The sequence below is a fragment of the Homalodisca vitripennis genome, chromosome X, assembly GCF_021130785.1.
Source record: "Homalodisca vitripennis isolate AUS2020 chromosome X, UT_GWSS_2.1, whole genome shotgun sequence".
Lineage (NCBI taxonomy): Eukaryota > Metazoa > Arthropoda > Insecta > Hemiptera > Cicadellidae > Homalodisca > Homalodisca vitripennis.
In genome coordinates this window covers 110255272-110274545 of record NC_060215.1, presented here as the reverse complement: position 1 = coordinate 110274545, position 19274 = coordinate 110255272, and the positions used below count along the sequence as shown (strand labels likewise).

Below are 19274 nucleotides of genomic sequence, written 5' to 3'. Positions count from 1 at the left end.
TAACACTTATAATTATTGTAATGCTGAAATCATTTGATTAAAAACATAATATAAATATGGATTTTTGTATCAACGAGTCAGATTTATAAAGTATATAAATGGCTAAGAATACAAATAGAAATCATAACAAATTTCTGCAAAAACTAGAGGTTTGCATACAGGAAAGAGCTTACATCTGACTCTTTCAAAGCATTTGTAACACTAAAACTGTTATCGCTCATGGTAATATACAAAGTTTTACAATTCAACAGTACTCTTATGATAAGAAAAAAAACTAATATTAAATTTAAATAAAATGAAAATAAAACTAATTTATAAAGTAACAATGTAAATAGCAATCTTTAACATTACATAATTAATAAAAATAACAATACACCATATATCAAGAAAGATAAATTGACTTTAACATGTTTGAAAATTGATTTTAAATTTGATCAAGAACGCACAATAATGCTGCTACTTTATTCTAGTAATCCAATGCCTATCTGGTATGTTGTTGAATCTTTTATGTCACATATCAAACTATGAAAATATTTCATTTAATATAAATTTTCAGGAGTTATATAGTACACTGTTATTATTTGCATTTGTTCAGTTTTTTAGATTGCCACAAAGGCACAGATAATAATATTATTATAAATTAATATGAAATGAAGCATTTAAATTAAAATGTATAATTCAATTCAATAATATTCAATTCAATTCAATTCAATAATATCTTTATTCACACATTCATCAAGAATGGTTACAGAGTCAACACATGCAGTAAAAATTGATGTCATCAAGAAGTAGGTAAACTAGTTTAAAACCATTATAAATGCAAAGAGAAAATATCTTTAAAATTTGATATTAACTAACATTTCTGTAAAATAAAATATATATGAGGAGAAAATACAGGGTGTACATAAAGTCCTGCACGGGTATAATATTTTCTGAACGATAACAGATAAAGAAACAAGATTTGGTACATCAATACTACACCTAAAAATCTACTTTTTGAAGGAACTATCAGTTTTCTGTAATATCATGGGGACGTCCCGCAAGGAGTCAGAAGGAAATCTTAAATAGGAGCATAGGTCAATATGGACATCATTTTAAAGGGCTTATCTAGCAGAGTTTAATGCCGCAAACCGCACTCAAAAAGATTGATCCAGTACATAAATGGCGGCTGTTCAAAGATTTTACTTGGTTACATTTTATTAGTAGCCATAACCCCAGTAAAGCAAAACTGCAACCAAACGAATACTGCAGCTAACTACTACATTATGCTTGTCAGTTGTACAGAAGTGAATTATGACATTAGTTATCCTCAAGGGTTACAGATTTGGTCCTAATATATTGATAACGGGGAAAACCTGATAACAGTAACAATTAGAAATCTCTTATCTTTGGGTCGCAGTTAGGACTTTCCTATTAGCCAGTCTATTCATAGTAGGCTATTCTAGTTTTCTTGTTTTAGTAGTGCTGTCCATCCATTTTATCAGTGCGCTTTAGTACAAAAGAGTTTGTCGTATTGCTTGTAGTTCTCAACTACACTATGTCGCTTGACGAACGTGAACGTATAACACTTCTTATGATGGTTGGGGAAATAACAGACGATCATACGAGGAAGCATGCCATTTATTTAATGACTACTTTCACGAGAGGCAGCCAATTTCTAGAACAACTGTAGGGAGAACTGTTCAACACTTTATGAAAACAGGAAGTGTTTCCGATCGTCATAGTTCGCTGAGATTTCTAATTGTTACTGTTATCAGGTTTTCCCCGTTATCAATATATTAGGACCAAATTTGTAACCCTTGAGGATAACTAATGTCATAATTCACTTTTGTACAACTGACAAGCATAATGTAGTAGTTAGCTGCAGTATTCGTTTGGTTGCAGTTTTGCTTTACTGGGGTTATGGCTACTAATAAAATGTAACCAAGTAAAATCTTTGAACAGCCGCCATTTTGTACTGGATCAATCTTTTTGAGTGCGGTTTGCGGCATTAAACTCTGCTAGATAAGCCCTTTAAAATGATGTCCATATTGACCTATGCTCCTATTTAAGATTTCCTTCTGACTCCTTGCGGGACGTCCCCATGATATTACAGAAAACTGATAGTTCCTTCAAAAAGTAGATTTTTAGGTGTAGTATTGATGTACCAAATCTTGTTTCTTTATCTGTTATCGTTCAGAAAATATTATACCCGTGCAGGACTTTATGTACACCCTGTATATGAATGCATATACATACACATACATGTCTTAAATAATAGCATTAACAGAATTAAAAAACTCATTCAAACTATAAATTGTAGAGTTTATCAACAGGCTGTGCAGTCTTTTCTTCAGAGTTTTAGAGTCACATGTTTTGAAGTTTTCTGGAAGCATGTTAAAGAGTCTTGCACCGCTATAGGAAGGTTTCTTGGTGTAAAGGGTTGTTCTATGCGCTGGAAGGGATATATCATTTGCCCGTCTTGTTGTGTAGCTGTTGACGTCACCAACCCTTGGTAATCTTTCTCTTGAGGCGTGGGTGATTACCTCGATGATGTATATGGACACTACTGTGAGTATCTCAAAAGATTTAAAAGCCTCTCTACAAGATTCTTGTGGCTGTAGTCCTGCCATGATCCGCATAACCCGCTTCTGTAATACCAGGACACGATGAAGGTTGCCGGCAGATGAACTTCCCCACAGAGTTATTCCATATCGAACATGTGATTCGAACAGAGCGTGATACGCGGCTTTCAAAGCGATAGAGGTACCAATGGATTTAATCCTCTTCATTGCAAAGATTGCAGAGCTAAGCCTTGAACACAGTTGGTCGGTGTGATTACTCCAGGAGAGGCCTTGATCCAGAGTTAGGCCTAAGTGTTTTGTGTTGTCAACTCTCTGAAGATCTGGGGGCTCAGTCAAGCATTCTTTTAATCGTCCAGAAGCGAGATATTTTGTCTTTGCAACGTTAAAAACTAGGTCGTTATTTGAGCAATATTGTTGTGCCATACTGACTGATATGAAGGTACGAATGTCCAGGTCCTCAACGGCATTGCCACTCGTTACAAGAATGGTGTCATCAGCAAACATGACTGGGTAGCTTATATTACCCAAATACTTAGGTAGGTCTGCAGTAAAAAGAACAAACAGAACTGGGCCCAACACTGAACCCTGGGGAACACCTCTTGTAACAGCCAAGGGCCCAGATCTTGCAGTCCTCTCTGTTCCATCCAGGTTTTGTTTTATTTCAACGACCTGTTCTCTTCCTGTTTAGTAACTCAAACCACTTGACTGTAGTTCCTCCAAAACCAAGAGATTTAATTTTGTTGATAATTAAACTATGGCCCAAACAGTCAAACACCTTACTTAAATCAAGGAAAACACTTGTAACTGTGTTCCCTTCCTCCAAGTTGTCAATGATGTGTTCTATTAAATTGGTAAAAGCACTTGTGGTTGATCTTCAAGGGATAAACCCATGTTGTCTATCAGGCAGGAGATTGTTGAGTTTAAGGTGGTTTTGAATTCTGGTTAAAATTATTTTTTCTATGATTTTTGAAATAGTTGGGATTAGGGATATCGGCCTGAAATTTTGTAGCTCCTTTTTGCTTCCCTGCTTATGAAGGGGATAAACTTTAGATATTTTGAGTTTGCTAGGAAAAATCCCCTGAGACAAAGACTTGTTGATTATATCTGTAATGGGTAAAAATACTTCATCAATGCAAAACTTTAGCAGCTTAGAGCTCACGTCATCGATACCTGAAGAAGATGTTGACTTCAGTGACATTATAGTGTTAAAAACTTCACTGAAGGAAGTGAGTCTCCATTCCATAAGTGAAGTTCCAAGAAAAGAAGTATCACTTATAACAATGGCTCTTGATTGATTGTTTTGCAGTAGAGTTTGCTCGGCTATATTGGAAAAAAAGATATTAAAGTGTTCACACAATTTGTCTGGGTCTTCTTCTACCTTTCCTCCAACATCAATCTGCCATCTTGCCCCTGCACTGTCTTTTCTTGAAATTCTCTCACTATTGATGACATTCCAGATGGCTTTAGATTTATTACTTGACTCAGCAATAAGGCTTTCATTTTCTTCCCGTCTTAGAGTTTTTAGTTTAAGATCATACATTTTTTTCTTGTTAAACGCATCCACTTTGTCTTGCTAACTTCCAGTTTTTTTATATTTGTCAAGCGCCAGGATGAACTCTTTTCTAAGGCTGTTAGCTTCTGGGTTGTGTAGGGCTAGAAGTTTTCCTCTATTTTTTTTTCGGTATGCAAATTTTACGTGGACATGTGATGTCAAGGGTTATTGTCAGGGTATCAATAAAGTTCATGTAAGCCTCGTCTGCTGTGGCTGCCTGATAGACTCTGTCCCATGATTGAAGTGACAGGATGTCCTTGAAGTGCTGGAGGTTGTCAGGATTAAATTGTCTGTGAGTAGTTCTAAAAGCTTCATTTTTCTTTATTGGGGCGTCAACGTAGCAAAGCTGTCCCATATGATCTGAAAGGCCCGTATTTTCCACTATGACTTTTACTCTGTCAGTGTTAAGATTGGTGCAGACAATGTCAATGGAAGTAGCAGAGGTATTAGTGACTCTTGTAGGAGGCAACGGTATTCTGGTTACATCGAAGGTGGCGAGTGCTTCGCATAATGCTACATTTTCTCTTGATGGAAGCAAGCAATTTACATTGATATCACCAACAATACAAATTCCACAGTTGTCACAAGGAAGTAAGCTGAGGGTATCAGTTAACAGGGCCAAGGCATTATCAAGAGGAGCACTGGGTGGTAGATATATCCCAAGAATGTATAAACATGATTTCCTGTCGAATGTTATCCTGATTGAAGATATTTCACATACGAGTTCTTCTGAATGGTCAGCAATATTAACACTCTCCATCTCATTAGCCATGTCAGTGTGCTTGTAGATGGCAACACCACCTTTCCTGTGACTCTCTCTGCAAAATGCAGTTACCAGACAGTAGTCCACCAAGCATACATTTTTCAAAGTTAATTCACTTAGTCCATGTTCTGTGAGGACAACTAAATCGGGCTTGTGGATGTGTAAAAAGTGATTTAATCTATCGATTTTATTGCACAGCCAATCTATGTTCTGATGGAAGATTTGAATCTTGTCTTTAAATTTGAATTCAGGAAGATTCTGCATCGAGTTTTGCTTCTTTGAGTTGGGTCTAAAAAAGTCTGGGTTTCTGAAGAGTTTGAATTTTGGAGTGGTGATTTAATTGTTAGTACAGGTTGACGGCATAATTTTGGATCCACCGTGACATTCAGTTTTTTAGACAGGGTTTGGCTGGCTCCCTCAGTGGCGGTTTGGTTAAGATTATCATATGTAGTCTGGTTGGATAAAACATGAAGCTTGTCGATATTATCAATAAAAAAACTCCTCGTAAGTTTCTCCCTCTCTAAGCACCTGTGCAGTAAATGGAGGTGACTTCATTTCCTTGCCATGCGCTTCCGACAGATGAGTTTTGTGTTTGTTCTCTGTAGGTTTGTCTAACTCTATTAAATCATAAAGTGTGTTCACAGGATGCTTTATTTTCTCACTACCTGAGTGGGAATTTTGGGAATTTTTTATTTCAAAGTTTTTCCACGTGACTTTTTTCTTATTTGAATCAGAAAGGTTCCATCTTCATAAGTGTGTATAATGGGAGCTACTAAGTGAGTTGTTGGTTTATCGCCATCATCATCAGTTGATTTCATTGCATCATGAGATATCTTGTTGATGTCAAGCGTCTGACACTTAAGTCTGGCTTCCCGATTGTTTGCTGCCTGAAGGGATATACTAAACAGATTCTTTCTTTTGGTTTTATTTTTTGAATCTGTGCTAGATTTTTTCACATGGAAGTGGGTCTTGCCAGAAGAACTGTCCCTGTGACCACTTCGGGGAATGCAAGGTGAAGAGTGTTTTGTAGGCATAATGTTTTCAAAGTTGTTACAACATTGATGGTGAATACAGTCTGACAGTTTCTGAATTGTTTGCTCCATTTGGTCTTGTCGTTTCTTTAGAAGCAGAATTTCCAAGTACACTGATGAGGATTGTGCTACTAAAGGGGAGTTGCTGTCATCAGAAGTTTGTGTGGAAGCAGATTTAGTTGACTCAAGATCGTTATTTTCAAATTTAGTACTCTTCTGAAGTGTCAAAATAGTCATTTCCAAATTTTTAATTTTTTTTAAATTCAAATCAATACGTTTTTGAGATTTTATGTCTTGTTCTTCAAAAAGGTTCTGCAGTTCCAGTTGAAATTCCTTTTCTTTATTAAGTTGGAGTTCAGAGTCTCTCAGTTCTTGGCTGAGTGATTCTATCTTGTTAATGTGGTTCTTTTCATTTTCCTCCAATTCTTCTAACTTTTCTTCTGTCCTAGCTATTGTGGCAACCAATCTAAGATTTTTTTTCCTCCAAAAGCTTAATTTTTTCCAAAAGACTTGCTCCTATCTTGGCAGCCATTTCCAGTTTGTCCTCTTTATTTGTTATGTCTTCCAGGAAATTACTTTCAACTAGACTATTTTCTATGTCCGCTAATGAGTTGTTGAAAGAATTTGTTCTATTATGTAGGTGGGGGAAATTTTGAGGCCTGTTACTCATGTATGACTTAAGTGGAGAGTCAGCAGAACGGATTTCTTCAAGTTCACTATGTAGGCTGATTTCTTGCCTTTGTGATACCTCTTGCTGCTGCCCTGTGGAAACAGTGCAGACATTGCAGGTCCAGACATTAGCACCCTCTATTTTCAGTTCCTTAAGACGCTTGTCTGAAAGATTTGCACATCCCGCATGGTACCAGTTACAGCAGGGACCAGTGCATTTAATTTCAGAATATTTTACTCCGATCCCACAGAGACCACATGGGTATTTAGGGGTGCTTGCTTTGGATTTTATCATTTTGGAAAATCAGATTCAATTGTTTAAAATATAATTTTCCACATTTCCTTATGTAATGAAAATAATAAAATTGATGCTAATTTAAAAAAATATATTAGAATGGAATATTATATATTTCTCATTGGGGTAGCCATTGTAGATGTTAAATTTCACAGTTAAAATCAATCAATATATACTTTACCCAGCTTAATTTGTGCCAAGTTACAAACAATAAAATATAAACCAAATATATAGACAGGATATTATATACAAAATTACAAATTTATAAAATATATGTACAAGCAAAGTTAATCAGTAAAAATGTAACTGGTGATAATCTTGTCAGAAAGTAGTTTAAGCATGAACCTGTTTATATGTTCAAGGTCAATGTCATATGGGGTTTGATTGTTGTCACCAGTCTATGGCCAGATGAGTCAGAGTGATAGTTGTCCAATGGTTTAAATCACAAACTGAATGACACTGGCAATCAGCTGTTTTGGCAAGTTTTAGCTTGATGTTGGCAGAATAACCAGTTATAGCTGAATAAAGTATTTCTATTTTATTTATTCAATTCTACTTATTTAATTTATTTTATAGTGAGTAAACAGTTCTCAAAAGGAATAACTCTTAATAACAGCAGCACTATACAAAACATCTACTCTCTGCAAGTTCAATATATGTGCTCAGACAAAACATATGTTACAGAGCCTGAATGTAAGTACACTTTTAATTGTAAACAATCACTGAAAAGATTTGTTAAAAACATTAACTTATGGATTTTTCACTAGTAAAATACTGTACTTTTTTAAAATTAAATCACAACACATAACAACTTATACTTTAAATTAATAAATTTCATTAAAACCACAGAGGCTTAAAAACTGCAAAACACTTATAAATGGCTCCTTAATACCCTCAGTTATACAGTCAGTATGAGAGTATGATAAAAAAAATATATATGCTCTTGTTTTCTCCATTTAAGGAGATTGTCAGCCTTGACTTTATGTTCCAAAACTGCTTTTACTAAACGAACAGTCTTGACCTATGAACCAACATGTTTCAGTGACAAGTGTTGTTGTTCGGACCACGGATCGTTCTTTAAAACCTTGAATAAGGTTAATTTAATATCTTGAAATGGCTGTGTGATGACAGTGTATTTTTTACTACACAACATCATAGTATCTGGAATCCAGAGCGATGTAATGGTCTCTTGATAACTGATACAGTAAGCTATATAGTTGAAGACAGGATTACAATAAATTTATTTGTATAGTAATAAAAAAATAACTATTAAGTGTCCATATTATTTATAGGCCTAAATAACTACAGCTTCTTTATATAAGATTCATAAATTTATTTATTTGAATTAAAGGGTACCGTAATATTAATAAAATAACTGTAAGTGTAACATAGAGGCATGTTTTATATTCAGCCCTAACACTCCAGGGCTCCGAGATTGGTAGAGGAAGGAGCAGCTTGAGGAACTTCTGAGGAAAGTGTTAGTTGCTAGAAACTCATTAAGTGATGTGGTCAAACCTCCTCTCCTGCTCAAATTAGCCCCAGATTTAAGTTCACAAGAGAAGAAGGATATTGTGGAAGTTTTAACAAAACCAGAGGTAAGAAGGATCTGAAAAACATATCCTTATGTAACAAATATTTATTTAGATATTCTGTAACAGAGTAACTACATATAAAACAAAAATAAATAGACTTTCATTAAAAATAAGTACATTAAGAAAATAAAATCCATTTAGTACAATTTTGATTCTGATTTCATTCTTTGATCTAAATTTCTTATTATGTTTTTGATATTATAATAAAATAATATACAATACAATTTTATTTACCCAATCTATATGTTGATGACTGTTATGATGGATACGTAAATATGGTAGTTAATAAAGGAAAAATTTTGCTAAAACTATAAAAAATTATTTTGTGTGAAAAAATATGAATATGTAATATGGCCTACAATTACTAATAATATGTATATGAGTCTTTATTTCTAACTAAATATTACGAAAAACACATTTATCACCTTTAGAACTAAAAGTCTTAATTAGTGTTATTGTCTTAACTTGGCTATGATTTAATAATACATTACTTTGGAAATATACCATCACATAATTGTATTACAGGACAGGCCTAGACTTGAGGAGATTCCTTGGAGAGAGAGGTTTCCAAATAATCTGTCCTCACAAATTCTTGTTTGTTTCACTTAATCTTTAGTAATCACAGATGGTCAACCTGAACTCTCTGTTAATGATCGGTACTATCTCGAGGGATGTTTTTCGTTCGTCGCCATCAGCGTGAGGCAGCAATGAAAATGTGTGTTAAATTACTAATACGTTTTACGAGATCAAAAATCTTTACAAAATGTAATTGTTATTTATAAAAAAATGTCTGTTGTTTATATAATTAATTTTTAAGCATTTCCTTTTTGAAAAAAAAAAACAACAAATATTGTAAAGTGGTTAAAGTTAACAATTACTATAATTTTGTGAAAAGCTGACAATAGATATCTGTAGACGTATGTTTCCTGCATTTGAAAAAGCTTATAATTGACTGTATCTCACACGTGGCGGGCAAATTCAGTAATCTTGAACATTTTGAAGATATACTGTAACTGTATAGGCTATATACAGATTTCAAATGGCATTTGCTTGTTCACAAAGGATAAGGGATATCAGGATGCGACATGGACACTTGTTGTGGTTCTTGTTAATACAAGAATATACACAGGGCTGCATTTACATATGCTTAAAGGGCTATAGCCTGGGGCAGCAGATTTTGGTGGGTGGCAAATTGTAGGAAAGAGAATTACAACAATTCATTTACTATTATCATTTCTACATTAAAATAGGGTTTTGATAACCATCCTTATGCTGGCTACTGTACATTATATTGTGTTGTTCCTCTGAAGAAAAATGAATTGACTTAAAATTACAAATTATGAAAAGAGTCATTGAGAAAGATTGATAGGTTCTGTTTTATGTGAGGCCATTGAAACGATTTCTATATTAACTCTACAATACAATGCATACTATGCAATTGCCACAAAGATGTCAGAATTTTGCTAAATCTATGCAACGATCTCTATGATGATTACCTAGGGGGCTCGACTGATGTCACTGGTCCTGTCGGTCACCACCACTGCTGTGCATTCTACAATAATCACAATTGCAAAAAAGTAACTTGGATCATATTTTGTGACTATAAACGTTTGTGTTCTCTTAATAATCAATGTATTTTTTTTAAGTAGTATGTTTCCTTACATAGAATAATTTTTTGTTCTCTAAAGAGAAGCTTAAAAATTGCATATAGTCCAAAATGGACCTGCTTTCAGAGTGACAGGGTATTCTGGATGGGTAAAGTTGGTAGGGGCCACTTCCTGTCGAGATCTACGGGTAGGATTATGGGTATTAATCTCAGTCATGTCTCCTTGGAAGAAGAGAAGGCTGACTCTGTAATAGCCTCTCCAGTTTAAGCGGACAGGGGGTGGCACGCTCTATATTTAGGCAAGCAAGTGCCTTTAACACTTTGGGAGCCCCAACAGTCATATCCTGCATTAGACTAGATCTGTTGATCTACCCCTATACCCCAATATCTTGACGTGATGTGCGGCTCCAGGACATCCATAGGGTTCACAAGGTTTAAGTGACATCATATTTTGCTGAACCCAGTGTAGGTTAAACTGTACTGGAAGGTATAAACCAGCCAGAAGTGGACCCTCCTATGATACATCTCTAGCTATATTTATGTTGTTAACACCTTCAAGGCAACATGTGTCATACATCTACTTTAGGACAGCCAGGATAGTAGCAATGTGTGTCCGCCACAGTCATTGTGCTAAACTATGATACATATCTAGCTATATGTATGTTGTTAACACCTTCACTGCAACGTGTCATACAAGGTCTGTCCAAAAAGTATCCGACCGCCGATTAGTACGCGGCCACAGCCTAACCGATCGGCTCGAACCGGTTATTGGAGGGTAGGGGCGAGCATACTCCTTCCCATATTAGGCATTGAATACGATCCGGTCACTCAGTGAGTCACAGCACTGTTCCGTACAGTACTGCCGTGTGCATCGCATTTCAAAATGACTGAACGTGTTGAGCAGCGCATTTGCATTAAATTTTGCCAAAAACTTGGCCATTCAGCATCAGAAACAATTACTATGATACGGAAAGTTTATGGTGATGTGTCTATGGGAGATACAAAAATAAAAGAGTGGTTTAGGCGGTTTAAAAATGGCCGCATATCAGTGGAGAGTGATGACCAATCTGGCAGGCCTTCAATGGCAAGAAACGCTGAAAATGTTGAACGTGTTTCTTAATAAATAAAAATAAATAAATCTCGATTGACTGTCCGAGAGCTGGAAGACTCGCGATGAGAAAAGACCAAAAAAAGCAAGACAAGTTGAAGCAATGTCAAGACAATACTGACATTTTTTTTTACCAGGACGGCGTTGTTCATCATTGCAATGAAGGCGTTAAGAACATAAATATACCTAGAGATGTATCATACTTTAACACAATGACTGCGGCGGGCACACGTTGCTACTTTCCTGGCTGTCCTAAAGTAGATGCACAGTATGACATATGTTGCCTTGAAGGTGTTAACACCATACATATAGCTAGAGATGTATCATAGTTTAACACAATGACTGCGGCGGACACATGTTGCTACTTTCCTGGCTGTCCTAAAGTAGATGTACAGTATGACACATGTTGCCTTGAAGGTGTTAACACCGTTCATATAGCTAGATATGTATCATAGTTTAACACATTGACTGCGGCGGACACACGTTGCTACTTTCCTGGCTGTCCTAAAGTAGATATATGACACTTGTTGCCTTGAAGGTGTTAACAACATAAATATAGCAAGAGATATATCATACTTTCCTGGCTGTCCTAAAGTAGATATATAACACTTGTTGCCTTGAAGGTGTTAACACCATTCATATATCTAGAGATGTATCATAGTTTAACACATTGACTGCGGTGGACATACGCACGCACGCACGCGCGCACACACACACACACACACACACACACACACAATCCCTGTCTAACAATCATTTGTATAAAGCTTCACGAGATGGCACTGTGCAGTTATGTGTAAAAAGTTATGATCAAAGGTTATATACAGAAAGGGATTGTGTGGCAGAATTATAGCAGTGGTTATAGCAATTCTGTTAGGTGATTTGTGAATAGGTACACCATTATTGTTAGAGTGTAATCAATATAAAATGTTTGATACTTTTCTGTAATGTATTTATCATTCCATTTCTTTTGTTTACCACAAACTAAATGTTTTAGGTGGCTACAGATTATAACATTTGATGACCTATAGTCTCGTAGACTTGTTACATTATCAAAATTGATAGACTAAGAGGGAGCCTATGGTGGTCATCAGTTTGGGGAGGGGAGGTGTGCTATAGCAATAGCCCATGGATAGCAGATATACTTTAAAGTTACTTGTAGTTAATAAAGCTATTTCATTATAAAACAAGCTTTTATTCAGTATTATGCATGTAAATTGTGATTATGTTCTAAAATTCTTTCTAACTAAAAAGAGCATGTGTTCCAAAGCATTTTTTATATTTAGAATTAAAATTGGGTAGTAGGCACTGTGGTTGATTCACAGTTGATTTAAAAATGTTATACTCACTATACATTATTTTCATATTTAAATTGTGTAATAAAAAGTTGAATTTGTAATTTTAAAACCTAACCATAAAGTAAACCAAAATATAAGTGTCAGCATTATTACATTAACAAAAAAAGTAATATAATTCCAAAGTAGGGTTTCTTGTGAATCAAGTGCATTTCTAATTTCACCTTAAAGCCAGTGAGGGGAATCCGCTAAATACCCTCTCAGTGTTGCAAACCAAAGGTCTCATGCTCGTGAAACAGGTGGACTGGGCTGAAAGTATTCTTGCACAAAATCTAATCCTAGTACTGTTCTTTTTTGTCAAGTGCCATGTGGATGGTCTGATAATCTGCAACACCACAGTAGGTCGCTCGCCTGATCTGTCTGGACCTCATGCTCAAGAGACAGGTGGCCTCAGTGGACGACCATTGTCTAACCTCTCTACTCAACTTATCTCTGAAATGTACACTGCTACTAAAGGTAACCCATTGTTACGTTTATTAGGAGGGTGGTCACCCAACTAGGAAAACCTGTTAAAAAAATCTCAACAAGTTTTTTACAGAAATCATTAAGGTAAAATAAGTTTATACAACATTTTGAATAGGTAGGTTAGCAAAAGCCCATGGATGGTATTTTATGACATGTTGCCTGTGAAATAGTGAATTGAGTTGAAGAGTGTTTGGGGTATAGTGTGTAAGTGGAAAATATGAGACCAAAGTTTATATAAACAGAATCAAATGCCAACTATTATATTTTACTTGTTATACATTTCCTGAGCTTTAAATTAACATTGTTATGAAACCTCTTTTTCAATGATTTTGTCATATTTCTAATACACTGTTTATAAATCTATATGTTATTATATTTAAAAAAAAAATCCTCTCTAGTTGGCAAATTCATCTTAGAAGATTTATTTTCTCTAACCTATATTAATTATTATTTTGTATCGAATATTGATTTAATATTTTTTAATCATTATATTAAAGATACCTCTCTGATTTTATTTTTCATACACAAATCAGTTTCACTGTTCAAGATGTCTTTATTAGTCATTAAGCAACATAACAAGTTACAATAGACTTCGTCAAAATATTGGGCAGTAATAAGTAAAAAATCATAATTTTAGAACAAGAGACTTCTTTTAAAATTAACAAAAACGTTGCAAAAGTCATAAGAACTTACAAAACTACTAACTTGTATAAATAGAGGGTAGTCATAGAAAATTATTTAAGTAATACTAAAAGCATTGTATGGTAAAAGAAATATCAAAAACACAAATTTAATAAGAAACACAAAGAACATGTACAATTAAAACCAATGAAAAATATAGCAATAATATAAATATTTAAAATATGTAAATCAGGTGGTTAAAACTTAAAATCTCAAAACTATAAAACAAAAGTTAAAAACTTAACAAGATAAAATTAAAAATTTAAGGAACTATTATCATACATAGGCCAAATATTCATTCACAGAGTAAAATGCCTTTTCTTTAAACCATTTGCCTACAACTTTTTTTAACCCATTGCGGATCACGGACGAGCTGGGCTCGTCACGCAGCGACCGGGCCTAACGGCACGGCACGATGACGAGCTCAGGTCGCAAAAGCGGTCTGCTTTTAAATTTCCCTCCAAATAGTTCTTTTAATGTCTGATAGATCGGGCGATCGTCTTCACTTGTCAACTAAGAGTATTTAACAACGGTCTACGTTTAGAGTTTTCAACAGTTTTATAAATATCCTACAGATCGCAGTTGTATGTTGAAGTTGAAAAATCATTCATATGAGTTTACTCTCTGCTTTTTAGCGCTTCTGATTGGGTGTTTTCCTCAGTTGTTATTATAATACTTTTGAGGTTAGTGACACAACGAAAAGACGCAGATGTACATGTTGGCGGGTTTAGTCTAAACAATGGCCCGGATGTTGTAATCGCTTCACCCGAGCCGCTTTATTTAGACTATGATTCACACATCATCCCTGCTACCCCGGAACCTTGCTCGCGTGTTATCGTTCCTACATCACGGATACCCCAGCAGGCCCATGTTCCATCTGAACGAATACCTTCACAGTGAATTTTCTAGTATACGATAGCGAGCGATACTGTGGCGCACCATTGCTGTTCGTGCGGCCGCTGACCATAAATTAATTCGTGCCCGCTGGTGCCCGCGTGCCTAAACAATACGATCCGCAATGGGTTAAACCTATTTATATTTACAATCCATCCTCCCTTTGGTAATTTATTAAGTAGTTTTATTTTCATATAGATATAACTACCTTTTGTTTGTTCAAGCCTGGTCCTTGGCAGGTCTAACATGTACCTTTTTCTAACATCCCTTTTCCAAAATGCCGTCAAAGTAAAAGCTTTTTTTATCCAGAAAATTAGTAAACACTACAGTCTAAATTTTAACTCCCTGGCAAACCCCATCTCCAAATTCAACTTATTACATAAATCCTCATATCCTCGAACTTGAAACATTCACCTATGGGGGCTGGGGGTACAGCTGCCAGTGAGCCGAAGAGGAGTAACTGGTCCATAATTATTCCTTTTACAAACTTTGAATGGCTGCCATCATGAAACCTTTAGATATTGAAAAAAAAGAATAATAGATTTTTATAATAACACAGTATATATAGAAAAGTATCGGTTTGGATTGACATGATCTGAAAAAATATAAAATAATCTCCCAGAAATTCTGTCATGAGGACAAATTGAAATAGGAAAATTTCTATGAACTCTACTTAAAAATGTTACTTATTATAGACTGTAATAATTAATGGTACCGTATATAATCTTTTGGTATATTATATTTTTTAACATAAAATAACAATTATCAGTTTACTGATTTGACTAAAATTAATGGCAAGTAATAATTCATCATATTTTCCCTATCTTTATATACTATTTAAATGCAGTAATCAAGTAACAGAAAACACAAAACTTGAGCATGCCACAACGATCAGATGCTTGGGTTTTAACATGAGTATCTAGACAGTCTCACACTCTCTATTAAGATTTTTGAAAAAGCTGGACATGTGAGAACAATTCCTTAAATAAAAGACTAAATTTAATTTTCATCTACAACTTCTTGCTTACAAAATTTACTTGGGCAACAAACTAAAATTTTCGCAAACCAGCAATTTTATTTCATAATTCCTTGGTATTAAAAAATATTAACATTATATTTATTTAAATTCAATCTAACATATATTGTACTTTTTAATAACATTGTTAATATCCACTTTCTTATTCGCTTTCACTATGCAAAGTTTTACCTTTATTTTGGGAATATTAAAACTCAGTGTAATTGAAAAGTGTTACAGCAAATTTTTTCTGTTTGAAGTGTAGGTTATGAACTTGTTGCCTGAACAAATATAGCGACAGTGGCAACAACTCCATAATATGGGTTAAATGTACATGTTATTATTTCTCTTTGTGTTTTATAGGATTAATTGTGTAAAGTCTATAGATCACACTTTAAAATGTTTAAATTTAAATGAGTGAGGCAGTAAAAATACAAATCATTACAAAGATATGACAGAAAAGTATTATTTTAATTAAGACTCCAATTAATTAGACTGTATTAAAACATACTTAAATAAAGATTTTTCTATTGAAAAGATGTTAATACTTACATTTCTAATATAGACATTCAGTCAAACCTCTACATAACGAACCTCAGTATAACAAATTCCTTGATATAACGAATTTTTTTAAATCCCCTAGAAGTCTCCATAAGAATCAATGCAAATTTCACCTCAACATAACGAATAAAGCATACTCACAACCTCGATATAACGAATTTTTAGTAATCCTGGAAAAAATAAATCACCCTTGGTACAGTGAATTTTTTGTTAGAACCTCTTGAAGCGAATTTTCCACGACTACACCTTGTTATAACGAACGTAAACAAACGTCACAACGGCAACAAAGGACAACAAACAAACAATCGTGTCTCGACATGAAAGCTTAGTCATAGTCACTTAGGTCAGAATTGCTAGACTAGTTTATTCAGTTTGGATTGTGCGGTACTTTGGAATTAAGTTACAGTAGTTTAGTGACGATGGACGCCAATAACGAAAAGAAACGGTGCGCTGTAAGCGTAGAGTGTAGACGAAAAATTATCAAATGCATTGAAGACAATCCAACGAAATAAAATTGGACATAGCGAAAGAATTTGGCATTCTGCCCAGCACTTTAGCTACAATTTAAAAAAAGAAAGAGAAGTTCAATGACGGAATTGTACTGTGTTCTAAAATCAGAAAGATAGTCGTGTGAGCTGAAGGATGTAGAGGAGTGTGTGCTTAAATAGTTGAAGCAGTGCCGAGACAAAAATATTGCAATAAGTGGACCTATTACTTCAAGGAAAAGCCCAACAGTTTGCTTTTGAACCGGGACATGAGAACTTCCGAGCTAGCAATGGATGGTTGCCAAACTGTAAAAAACTAAATGAATAAGTGTGCGGTGAAAGTGCAAAAGTTGATGATGGTGTTTGTACTGAGTGGAAAGATAAACTCCCCGAGCTAACCGAGGGATATGAACCAGAAAACATCGATAAGGCAGATGAAACTGGATCGTTTTTCAAATGTTTACCTGACAAAACATTGTCATTTAAGGGTGATAAATGCCATGGTGGAAAAAATAGTAAATATTGTTTAACAGTTATGCTGGGAGCAAACTGCACAGGGACTCATACATTAAGGCCTTTAGTAATTGGAAAAGCGAAAAAAACCATGTTGTTTCAAAAATGTGAATGAACTTCCTAGACTACATGGAGAATACAAAGGCTTGGATGAATCGTGACGCTTTCAGTGCATGGCTTCAAAGTGTTAAAGATATGAATAAGAAAAAGAAGAAAATTCCCATCTTTGTTGATAACTGCACGGCTCAAGGAGACATTCCTAGGCTGAGTAACATTAAGCTCGAGTATCTTCCTACAAACACAACCTCCAAACTGCAACTGCTTGACCAGGGCATCATCCGAAGTTTTAAAGTAAATTATAGAAAAGAGGTCATACAACAGTTCCTTAGAGACATGGAAAGCCGGTTACCTACAAATATCAATGTCTTCGACGCCTTGTGGGTGATCACAAAAGCGTGGAGTAAAGTTACAGAAACCACAATTTGTAATTGTTTCAAAAAGAGTGGATTCACTGTCACAACTCAGGAGGAAAATTCAGACCAGCCTCCTACACCAGAAATTGACACTGCAGAGGATTGGGAAACAGTCAAAGAAGCATTAGAGCTAGAGAAGGATGCAGAGTTCGAAGACTTTGTTACTTTTGATGACAACTGGCTGTGTGTGGGGAGTTAAAGGATGCTGACATCATTTCTGTGACCACTGTTCCAGACGAAAATGTGGCTGCCGAAGATGATGATGACGATGAACTAGATTGTGTAATGTCCGACCCAAATTTAAAAGGGGCTCGTGAAGCCATTGGTGTTCTAAAATGTTTTTTTCTTAAAAAGGGTGGTTTGAGTGAAAGTGTGGTAACATCTATAACTGAATTTGATTGTTCATTAGATATTATCGTCACATCACGTAATCAGACTACTACGAGTATTACTGACTTTTTCTCTAACAAACAGAGCAAATACAGCATCAATAAAATCACATTTAAATACAGAATGTAGATTAGGCCATTTAACCTTTAACAATTCGTCAGTTTAGTAATACTGTACAGTACGAGTACTGTATTTTATTGTACTGTATTTTTTTACTATCCGTAGCGTAAGATTTTTAAGTTTTGTTCAGGTCATATATGCTTTACAACTTTCTTTTAAAAGAAAGTACTTTTTTTAAGAAAGTTTTAAAAGAAAACTTTCTTTATGTGTTTTTAAAGTGCATAGCTACTGTATTACAGTTTTTCTGTTTTACATACTGTATTCTTAATTGAAACAAGAAAATAAAAATGAAGTTTCATTGTTCAAAATTAAATGCATTTTTATTTCGTTTTACACACTATTTAAATAGAGTACAGCATACAATTTCACAACGTTTTATCATGACCGAGCCGCTGGTCTGTGAACCTCGTTGTAGCAAAATTGTACCTAACCTACCTCATTATAACAAAATACTCGATATAACGAATGTTCTGTCCGGTCCCTTGAGGTTCTTTATATATTGAGGTTTGACTGTATCTATTAAATTCTGTCATATATTATTTGGCCATGTTTTGTTGTAGGTAAAATATCAATTATAGGGGTTGGCAGTATATTTACTGGAGAAGATGCATACAAAAAATTTTGGCTGGAGCCAGTCTCATCCAACTATACACAGCGTTCACCTATCATGGCCCTCCTCGGGTAACACGCATCAAGAAGGAACTTGAACATTTACTTCAGTAAGATACAGTATTTAGCTATCATATTATTTAGAGTAAATTTATTACAATTCAGGGTTAACTTGAATTGTTCATGTTTTATTCCTTTCTCCTTTTGGCCTTTCACTATAAAACAATATGTTAAGTATGCTAGAAAGTGAACCAAAAATAAACTTGCCGATGAACACCCAGAGGCATATTTAAGGAAGTTGGTTGGAAATGCTTTTTATATGGCTTTTTCCTGTATATGTATATAAAAATACTCATTGGTGTTTCTTCACCAATGACCATGTGGTTAAGATACCTTCATGGTACCAGATAAGAAAGTTTGGAAGCTGGTCTCATTCTTTGTTTTCAATTCATCAGTCAAGATTTTGGGTCCCGGTCAGGCAAAAAACTCAAGACATTTAAAGAGTTCTAGAAATCCGTGAAAATGCTTTGAAG

General features: G+C 34.8%; 1 protein-coding gene across 1 annotated transcript in view; it reads left to right on the top strand.

Annotated features, from left to right (window-relative positions):
* The window catches only part of LOC124369559 (dihydroorotate dehydrogenase (quinone), mitochondrial-like), a 31465-nt gene extending 12553 nt beyond the window's left edge, over nt 1-18912 (top strand). The window contains 4 exon segments of the mRNA XM_046827587.1: nt 8286-8469; nt 12838-12991; nt 18693-18752; nt 18755-18912. Of these exon segments, the coding sequence (XP_046683543.1) occupies nt 8286-8469; nt 12838-12991; nt 18693-18752; nt 18755-18855 (499 nt within the window). The 3' untranslated portion in view covers nt 18856-18912.
* Nucleotides 18913-19274: the final 362 nt, after the last annotated feature.